The 10355-nt window shown below is 35.7% G+C and overlaps 1 protein-coding gene across 1 annotated transcript; it reads right to left on the reverse strand.

Annotated features, from left to right (window-relative positions):
• Positions 1–1112: 1112 nt before the first annotated feature.
• Positions 1113–10048, reverse strand: LOC132274828 (uncharacterized). Its single transcript, XM_059776170.1, has 9 exons — positions 9597–10048; positions 9193–9285; positions 8885–8989; positions 7326–7478; positions 6574–6672; positions 6367–6495; positions 4429–4608; positions 3446–3562; positions 1113–1521 (listed from the first exon to the last, which is right to left on the reverse strand). The coding sequence occupies exons 1-9, from the start codon at positions 9888–9890 to the stop codon at positions 1348–1350; spliced, it is 1344 nt and encodes a 447-aa protein (XP_059632153.1). The 5' UTR covers positions 9891–10048; the 3' UTR covers positions 1113–1347.
• Positions 10049–10355: the final 307 nt, after the last annotated feature.

Below are 10355 nucleotides of genomic sequence, written 5' to 3' on the forward strand. Positions count from 1 at the left end.
TTAGACATTCGTTAAATCCAATTACGTATATTTTTCCTCTCCAAGTAAATATATTTACAAATTGAACTGTCTAATCATTGTGAAGGCTACAAGCTAGATGAAAATTTTGGCTACTGACTAAAATGAACTTGTTCAAATATTATGAACTTACACATTGAATGTATTGCGATTAATTTAACTTCAATTTTCAAGTTGATTTTTGACTCTCCAAAAGACTTGCAGGGCAAGTTGCGTTTCTGTAGAACTACTAATATCAACCCTAATCATCTCCTTTAGGGGGTGTGAAATACCTGGTGATTTGTGCAAAAGTGATTGAAGATTTTGTGAGAGACAATTGAGTGATAAATCTCACATTGTCGAGAGAAAGATCTCCATTGTAATTATTTACGCTTTTATAATAAAATTTATTCCGTATGCTAGCCCTAAGTTTTGGCTAAATTACATATATACTGTATTCCTACATTTTTTATTTATTTATTTTTTCCGTTTGATTGCATGTTGTTTTTTGCGCAAGAGTTTATAAATTATTGAAGAAAAATCCTTGTCCAATACCAGTCCTCTTCAAACTTGTGGCTGCCCATCCCACAATCAAGTTAAATCCAATTAGTTTAATGTTTACATTCCCTCAGATCAAAACAAAAGTGACAACATAGCAGGAAAGAGCATCCGAACCCGTCCTTGATTGTGTGTCTTGCCACATCATCATTTGTGTTGTGATAGAATCATGTATCAAACCGTATCAGTATAGTTACTTTTAAGGCTAGCAGAGAGAGAGAGAGAGAGAGAGGGGTTAAAAGATGATTCTTTTCCCATGGTTTGCCATATCGATACATGATATATTTTTAAGTTAGATATTCGACCCGTATCAACCATTTGTCTAAGAGCTCGTTATACCTCGACCGCATATCGATACATGATATATTTTTAAGTTAGACATTCGACCCGTATCAACCATTTGTCCAAGAGCTCGTTATACCTCGACCGCAACCAATAGTAGGCTTCAATGACATGACTAGTAGAAGATGAGAGAAAGGCAAGTTATGCATGGAATCAATGATGTTTCCCATTTCTTCCTTCAATTGGTATTCATGAGACGTTTGATGACTATCAAATAGAAGAATTAAGAAATCATTTATATCTTAATTAGGGGAGTTTTTTCTTCTAATGTCACAGATCAAAGAATAAGTGTCCTGTCCCACAAATGCAACAATTACAAATTTTGAAGAGGGAAAAATAAAACCTACTTAAACCTGAGATTTACATCCAATATATTTTACAGACACCAAATTTCAACACCAAATAAAAAAATAAAATAAAAAGGAAGGATAAAAAATATATATATGATGATTACAAAATCTGACCAACTGAATGGGTTCGCAATTTATGGGCGACGTAGAGAAGGTGGCTGATGTTCGTTGATGGATAATTTTGGAGTAACTTGAGGTTAGCCGTGAAATCACCTGCAAGTAAGCGCCTCCGAACAAGAATCAGCATTGCACAGCATACCCGAAGCAAGGTCTCCTGCAATTATAGTATTAATTTTAATTTGTTTGGTTATTTTTCATTTTACATAAATAGGATATTCAAAATCCCACTTGCCATCTTCCTTAATAAACAGGATACAGGATCCACCAAACATGGTTCTCTAACAATTAATTGGTCAAAGATTTTCAGGCAAAAATAAAATAAAAAATTGCAGTTCATTCAAGATATCTAGAGGATTAAAGAGAACTCCAAGGCTAATGATGGTTGTAGCAAATAAAAGTAAAATTTATTATTAAAAAAAAAAAAAAAAAAAATTAGTAAAGTATATGCTACAGACAACTTCCACGTGAGAATGGCAAATCAACCATGTTGGCCAAGTACCACCCTGCTTGGGGTTGTTTCAGAAAGGGACTAATGAAATTAGGGATTAGTCGGGAAAGGAAATTAAAGCCCAACCAGGCTGACAGAAAATAAGATAACCCTCCCCCAATTACATTCTGAAAACACACAAAATTATCTTTTTATAAAGAGCACTGTTAGGATTTCATTGTACTACTTGGAACCTCTCTAAACTTTTTTTGTCTCAGGCACACACACCGAGCCCATGCCACCCCTAGTACTATGTGTGTCATCCGATATAGACTCAAAGAAAAAAACTGTGGAAAGGATCCTTGTCTGAACATATGCACCCTCTATCTGCCGTTTCCTCTTTCTCCCCAGTGGAGATGTCAAATACTCTCACTGGAATAATTTATTAAATTCATATACTGATATTCTTATTCAAGATTCAAGACCAATATGCTTTATTGTTGAATACAATTTAACAGATCCACATACACATAAGCTCTGAAGATATAACAATATGTATGAATTTGAAATTTTGAAATTTTATTGTTTACATGAAACAGGTTCAGCTCTTGGAGTTGGCACTTCAGGTTTGCTAGATTGGAGTGGTGTGCCTAGGAGGCTAGGACTCTGAAGATTAAGCCTACTTGGAGAACCTATGGTCCTATACTTGGTGGGGAAAAGAACCACACACACAAACAATCTCAGCAGGTGGTCTCAGACACTAACTATTTATTTATAATGATACATCAAATGAGTAATATTTCTTTATACAGTAGAAGTTACCACAAAAAAAAAAAAAAAAAAAAAAAACCCCAGCTATAAGAGTTAATATAATTATCTGATAATTGTGATTAAATCATTTGAGGAGAACTAGTTTTTTATGGTTGAACAAGTGAGTGGCTACGAATTTATTGTGATGCACGATCTTTTCTCTTCTTAAATGGTGTGAGAACAATATCATCAAAACATGTGTACACGGCTGGATGAGGCATATATCATGATAAAGGTAATAATGGAAAGCTATTTATTTATTTATTTTGATAAGTAAGATTTCATTGATAATGGCAAGCTCTTTATTTTTTCTTTTCTTTTTTTCTTTTTCATCATTTTTGGGAAGGTACAAAATTACACCTAAGGGACTTATTCCCTGCTGTCATCATTTATAATGCAAGACTTTTCACCAAAAGTGGAAGAAGGGATGGCATATGATGGTTCCCCTTCTCAACCATGACCGACCTAATAGGATCTCTTCCCCATCCAGCTGTCACAGCAACGATCCCCACTACACCTATAACAGCCCCATCCCTGCTCCTCCTAGTTACCACTTCTTTAATTTGTGTATATACTAATATATGAACACACACACACACACACAAATCATCAAATTGGCAACAAACAGAACTGCCTGCCTGCCCAAAAGGAGAGAAGCCTCACAACAATGGGGTTTACTGCATTCATCCCCAGTTTTGTTACCCAAATGGAAGTGTGCGGCCTAGAATTATCCGAAGACAAAAACAGCTCTTGTATGCATAAAGAAAAATAGAGATTGCATCCTAAACAAGTATGAAGGATTTTTTAAACAAAAAGGAAACAAAGAAAAGAACAAACTTACTTGAGGACCTTCAGGGTCACTGAGAAGTGTATCCCATATGTGAAGGCTGTCCGCAAAATTGAATTCTTGAGTCAAGAGGAGAGTAATCCATCTAAATGCATAAAATTGCGGATTGACCTGTTATTTTAGAAAAACAGGAGGGCTTAAATATATTTTCATCAGCTCTTCGGTATATTAGAGCAGAAGCTTCAAACAAAGCTAGACTCAGAAAGCTAAAAACAATATATTTTAACAGAAAATTTTTATCCACTTACGAAAATAAAACACAACACACAAAAAACGTTAGCTGCTTCAAAATATAGAACATCAATAGTAATCAGAGCTCTATTCAAATCATATTGGTCGAAATTATTTATCAGGTCTATCAGAAAGGTAGAACCACAATATCTCTTGTTTTCCACTGGTCAGGGATTGTGGAGCCATTTTCAGCTAAACAGCATTCCTTTGTAAACACCCGCCGCCCCCCCCCCCCCACCCACAACACACACACACACACACAAGGGAGAAGTGCAAGACACTTGAAAATCTCTACAGGAGACATCATGTCTTCATGAATCAAAACTGGAACCTAGTGCATGTAGTGTGGGGGTTGTGCCATTCTCACAATGTCAAGTACTAGAGAAAATCTAATCAAACGTAGATTATTGTGTTCTGTATAAGTTGATATTTATTTTTCAGCCATTTGATCATTAAATATTCTGGTACACTACATGCGGGAAGCGGGAACGATGATTGCAATATCTAAAACAGAATGACCCTTTAACATATGCATCCAAATGTGGTTCACTAGATGATGTGTCTGGTGACTATTTCAAGAAGCCACTCAGTTTGTTAAGAGAAAAATATTTAATATATATAATATTGAGCACTTGAATCAAAAGGAAAGAAACAAACGGTATACTAATGTCTTATTTCCATCCTTCAAGTGGTGGGGGGGGGGGGGGGGGGGGGGGGGTGGTGGGAGGTGGGAAAAGAAGTCTTACTTTGGTTGTGACTTCAAGATGACGCCACAGCTCTTCATCATGCTCCTTTAAAAGCCGTGACAACTTAGTAATTGTGGAACGGATTCCCACAACACTATTGTCAAGTTGCTGACAGAAATTATCCCGGAATCCACTTAATAACTCGACAAAACAAAAGAACGTGTCTGCTTCTGCAGAGGCCTGCATAAAAAAAAAATGGAGAATGATAAATAAAATGAAACCAAAGACAGAAAACATACTGATGAGGAAGTGGAAAGGTTAACAATAGATGATAAATGGAGATAGATCAATCCTAAGTAGAAAATGATGTGTTCATAAAAGGTCCCATAACAACATGGTGAAATTATTTATTTATGATTGCAAAAATACTAAAATAATTAGAAAGCCTCTTAAAGAGGGGCAGAACTGCAGGAAGAGAGGAGGAGGGGAGGGAGGGAGGGGGGGCATAATCCCTATTACCGGAAAATAGTTTGAAAAAAAAAAAAAAAGGTAAGTCGTGTTGGTCCTTATTATAATATATCAACACTCCATTCATATACATGTGTCTGTGTATGTGTAATTTCTATTCTCTATACAAATTCAAAAGAGGGAAAAGAAAAAAAAAAAGAAAAAGGGACGCAACCACACATGATAGCCTCTTTTGTCAACTGCTGTTTGCTCTCGCAAATCCCGCACCTTTATAACCATTGGAATTGCAAGGCTGTGTGATCAGCCTTTCAATCTGAAGGTTTCAAGGATGCAAGCTTAGTTAGAGTGAGCTCATGATAGACATGCTCTTAAGAATATATTACGACCTTTTTTGAAGGAAAAATTATTACAATTATTTTATATTTCTTTAAATTTTAAAACATAGTACTAGTCCCCCTACCCAACTGAATATTTCTGGGTCTGGCTCTGCTCTTTAAGGATGCTTACAAATCTCTCTCATCAGTAAGGTCCTACCAAGATATTCTGATGTGCTAGGTGGGCAAGTCTGTAGAAGAAAAGTTAATTTGCATGTTTTAGAGAGAGTACTCACAACACAAATACATGCACCTTCTTGACTCTTAAAGAAGTTTTTAGTAATTAAAATTTCCAAAAGAAAAGACGAAAGCAGTCTCAAATCAAAATTTAAAAGAATAAAAATTTAAATCATTGAGGAATTGTGAATGATCCATTAATATATTTTAACTGAAGATAATATACAAACTATTCACAACATCCACCATAAGAAAATAAAGGGGTTCAAATGAAAGAATATAAATAATTAGATCAAATAAAGACCTTGATGCAATTGTAAAAGCTATATATACCAAACATGAGAACAAAATTTCAAGTCTAGCCATATTGTTCAAAAAATGCCAAGTCCATCCCCAGTCTTCCAGTCCCAGCGTCCTTCATTAATTGAGGCCACATGGTGTTGCGGTAATGGTTTTTTTATAACATTCATGCTATTTAATGTAGGTGTGTGTTTTGACTTTTAGGATAAAGTGAAAATCTGTCACATTCTAGATAAAATACCTAATACAAAAATAACAGAACTCCTCAAGAACATAGAAAAGGGGAATAAAATAATTAGCTAATATATAATAAAATTTGTAAATGAAACGCACTAGACAAACAATTGCATCTAAAAGCATAACTTAGAATAATAGAACAAATAGATTGTAGCTTTACTGGATAAGGAAAAAATTAAAGCTAACAAGTTCCTGGTGCAATCCTATAGAGAAAAAGACGATGAAAACGTATATTATTACATTTCAAATCAGGATAATATTTAAACTACCAAAAAGTAGTCCATCGTAACCAACAACTACGGTATTGCTAGAAATCCAAACTGTAGCAATAAATGAATCAACTCACAAAAAATAAATAAATGAATAAATAAAGCTATTCAACAGCTCAACTGAAATAAAATTGAATTTGTAAAAAGAAACAAACATAATTGCATTTACCTACCGCATATTCCTCATTAGGGTCATTTCTGAATACATAGAATAAAGGTGCCAAAATTTCATTCATTCCTTGCACATATCTTATACCAGGATTCAACTTTGCAAATACAATCAATATGTCCCTCAGAGCCTCCTGAAAACAACAGACATGCTTAACTTAACCAATGCTTATTCTTGTAACAGAACTCACTCCAACTAACAAGAGTTTCACCTGATTGGATTTTGCAAACTGTGAATCTCCAGAAAAAAAGTTCATGTCGGGATGGGTGCGCTTCACATCTCGATCAATCTGCTCTATGATCTCTGTGTCCTACAAGTTGCATATGTTGGAGTCAAATAATGTGCATGAAATCAAAGTACAGTATCGCAACCAGCTGTAACCAAGAATTTCTGTAAAACAGCATATGGTGTATTGATTTGCACCCATTTGGAAAGCCCCACAGTTGTGTTTCTGAATACCATGATAGCCAAGAAAGCTATTATATTGACATGATGACTGACAGACAAAAGAAAATTGAATGCACGTAACTAGGAGGCAGCATCTGCATACAATAATATATATTGTCTGAAGCGGAAATAATATTGCTATAGCATTTGTGATACGAACAGTCCATTCTGATGTATCATATTTGTGATAATATGCAGTAGAATATGAACAAACAATCGATAAATCCACCCCAGCATATTTTATACATTAAAACATCTACCCTATAAAAAACGAAAAGCATGAGCAAATGTTCCCACAACCAATCACCCCAGACCCTTCTTTCCCTACTCAATCGTGCAAGGGTCATCCAATTATTACCCTAAAAAGGTAAAAGGATAGCTGGGCTTGTAGAACAGATACTGCATTTTGAGATTATATCTTTGAGGAGGACTACTGCATAGATGAATTTTTAAGAGAACATGCATTCCAAACTGTTTAACACATGAAACATCTTCAGATGTGACTTAATCCGTTACCTGGAAGAACTGATTCCAGATGCTGCTCTTTCCAAGACTCAAAGGATGCTCTCCATGAGTTATTTCCAATCTAGAGAGAGGACCATCGCATGCACTTTTTGATTCATCATTTTCATAACTGCCAGACTTATCCAACCTTCTTGTAATTTCTGACTGACTAGCCACAGAAACAATTAGAACCACAATTTGGTACAGATACAAATGCAATAGAGACATATATACAGAATGCAAACTTAAATCTTACATGAAGCAAACAACCGCTATATTGTTATCCTAACCTTCACTTCCCAGATAATATTCAAACATAAGACTGCAGAGGCATATTAGACTCTGAAAAGAGAAGTAAAACTAATTGTATTGTACCTGAAGCCTGAAGAAGACGATGTAGGCAGGAAATTGTAATTGTAATAATAAAGGAGGTTAACATTGGATAAGTTGTAAAACTTTGGTTCAAACGACCCATACTAACTACATGTCTACAGCAACAGATCCTATCCCTAATGGTGGATTCTAAGAAAAGACAAGGAAAAGGCTCAATATTTACAAGAACTTTCTAATTGTGTGAAGAATAAGTCACCAATTGACTGTGACTTACTAAAGTCTATATCAAGAGGAGTTATGGAACCCAAAAATCTCTCTCAACTAAGAAAAACACCTGTCACTTAAATGAGAAAAGGTACCCAGAGAGGCATTGACCAAACGATTAACTTACTGAATGATTTTCTCTGACCATAAGAAACAAGTTTAGTTACCACTTCCATCTCAAATTCTCAACTAATACATAAATTCACATTTGTCAATCTAATTTGAATTTATAGCCCCTAATTAGTTTGATGTAGGGACCTGATGGCTTATTCAAGTTGGAGAAAATGGAGACGGGCTAGTGGGATTTTATGCGATAAAAGAATAATAGGTAAATTAAAAGGAATTTTTTTGAATACCTATTAGTCCAGCTATTTCATATGGTTCAGAGTGTCAGGCTTTAAAAGGAAATAGGAACAACAAATTCATGTAGCGGAAATACAGATTAAGGTGGATAATAAGGGCGACTAGAAGTAATGGGGTTACCAATCAATATGTGAGGGAGAAATTAGAAGTGACGCCGATTAGTGAAAAGGTAAGAGAAAATAGACCTAGGTGGAATGGATATATTCAAAGAATATCTACAGATGCTCCGGTATGATGAGGGAGAATAATTTGCATAGAAGGTAGGAGACAAAGAGGGCGACCGAATTTAATATGGGATGAAATCATTAGAAATGATTTTAAAAAAGTTAAATATTATAAGAGAGATGGCTTGTAATAGAAAAGAATGAAAAAATATAATTCATGTGTCTGACCCCATTATGATAATGATTTGAAGAAGTCAACAATATCACAAATATGAGCCTTGTTTGCTGGTTAAAAATGCTCAACCCCACTGAGGACAGAAGTTAACTGAGAGAGCCTACACCCCTCTATTTCAGTTGCATTTTGGTTCATTCCCAACCCAAACAATATTATTAAATAGAGTTAAACATGAATGTGATGAGGGTACAAAAAGTATTTCTAGAACTCACAGGATTCATCAAAAGCTCCTCTTTAAAATGCTTGTATTGAGACCTCTTCTTAGCCAATTCTGACGACCAAAGTCCTCGATCACTTGGCAGATAACCCAATAAGAGCTGCCAAAATTTTAAACCGATCACTCTAGACATTCAAATGCTAGATATGTGTTTTCTCTCCATCAACTTGCAGCAGTGTCACTCTTTCTTTTCACTATGATAGTATTTGCAATCTTTTTATTGGGACTGATAATTTAAGCAAGTAGATCATATGTGCAATTTTATTCAATTTAACTTAATTTGCAGTAAGAACAATTTTATACCTTCCACACAGTAGATTGAATGCCGGCAGCATCTGGTATACCCTGTGACGCAAGTTTCCGCAATTCACCCATGTTTACAACCTTCCTTGAAAGCTACATTTAACAAAATCAATCGCTAATTATTCCAAAAAAAAAAATTTATATAAAAAAGATGGAAGTAAAAAGGGGAGGGGGGGGGGGGGGGGGGGGGGGGGGGGGGGGGGTGGCAAAAGAGAGAACATTGAATATAGCAGAACCCGAAGGGCATAACATAATTGAATGATAATTACATAAATTTTGAGTAAGGACCGCGAAAGAGATTTAGAGTGGAGGATACTAAAGAGTCATGTGACTATACAATTCATATAAACATATGTATGTACACACATAAATATATATATATAGAGACAGAGAAATAAACTCACCTCTTGTAAGAGCTGAGCCTGGCGAGAAATGTCTTCAGCCGAAGAAGCAGCGGAACTCCCATTGTCATTTTTGCTGGAAGGATCCCTAGTTTCCTCTTTAGGAGGCTCTTGTCTTGCCACCACAGCCGGAGGCAGCACCGGAACGGGCGGCTGAACAGGAGACTCCTCCGAGGAGTCGGTTGAAGTGGCGGTGGATTTGGAGGCGTAACGGCTGATGCGATCCTCGTCAAGCGGTGGAGTGGAGGAGGACCAGAGAGAACTGTTGAGCCAGTCTGGGACTCGCTTCTTCACCATGTTGATGATCTCAGTCAGAATGATTGGAAATGATTGTGGTCAGAGCAGAGGCTTCTAGGGTTTTCAGAGCTGGAGGAAGATCTCATTCTCTCTCCAGTCATCGTCTTTGCGGAACCATCACACACCGTGAAGAGAGAGAGAACTCAAAGAAAGGGTTAAGTGCCAGTTAGATAGAGTTGAGCTTAAACGTTTATCATTACACGTGTCCATATCAAATTTGCTAATGTATTTATTTACCTCACTTTATTTGAGGGATTTTTTTTTTTTCCTGGGATTCATACTCAAAGTTGCCAACTTATTTATGAGTATATATATATATTTTTTCTTTTGAATTTGGATATAAATTTGTTCAAATTTAATGGTTGGGTTTTCTTAAAATTCATGTTTATATTGAATTCGTTTGACATGAGTAGGACATTGTTGTTTGATAGTACTGAATAGAACATCAATATTTTGAGTTGATAT

Source organism: Cornus florida, unplaced genomic scaffold (assembly GCF_030987335.1).
Source record: "Cornus florida cultivar Cherokee Brave unplaced genomic scaffold, ASM3098733v1 CherokeeBrave_3.0.0_Hap2_Chr09, whole genome shotgun sequence".
In the NCBI taxonomy this organism is placed as follows: Eukaryota; Viridiplantae; Streptophyta; class Magnoliopsida; order Cornales; family Cornaceae; genus Cornus; species Cornus florida.

What these genes read in the sequence shown, in the direction of transcription:
- LOC132274828 (XM_059776170.1), bottom strand. Translation starts at nt 9,890, where the DNA reads ATGGTGAAGAAGCGAGTCCCAGACTGGCTCAACAGTTCTCTCTGGTCC. An exon ending in AGGCTCAGCTCTTACAAGAG is followed by an intron (nt 9,286 to 9,596) that starts GTGAGTTTATTT and finishes TGTTAAATGTAG; the next exon opens with CTTTCAAGGAAGGTTGTAAA. An exon ending in TTCAATCTACTGTGTGGAAG is followed by an intron (nt 8,990 to 9,192) that starts GTATAAAATTGT and finishes AAATTTTGGCAG; the next exon opens with CTCTTATTGGGTTATCTGCC.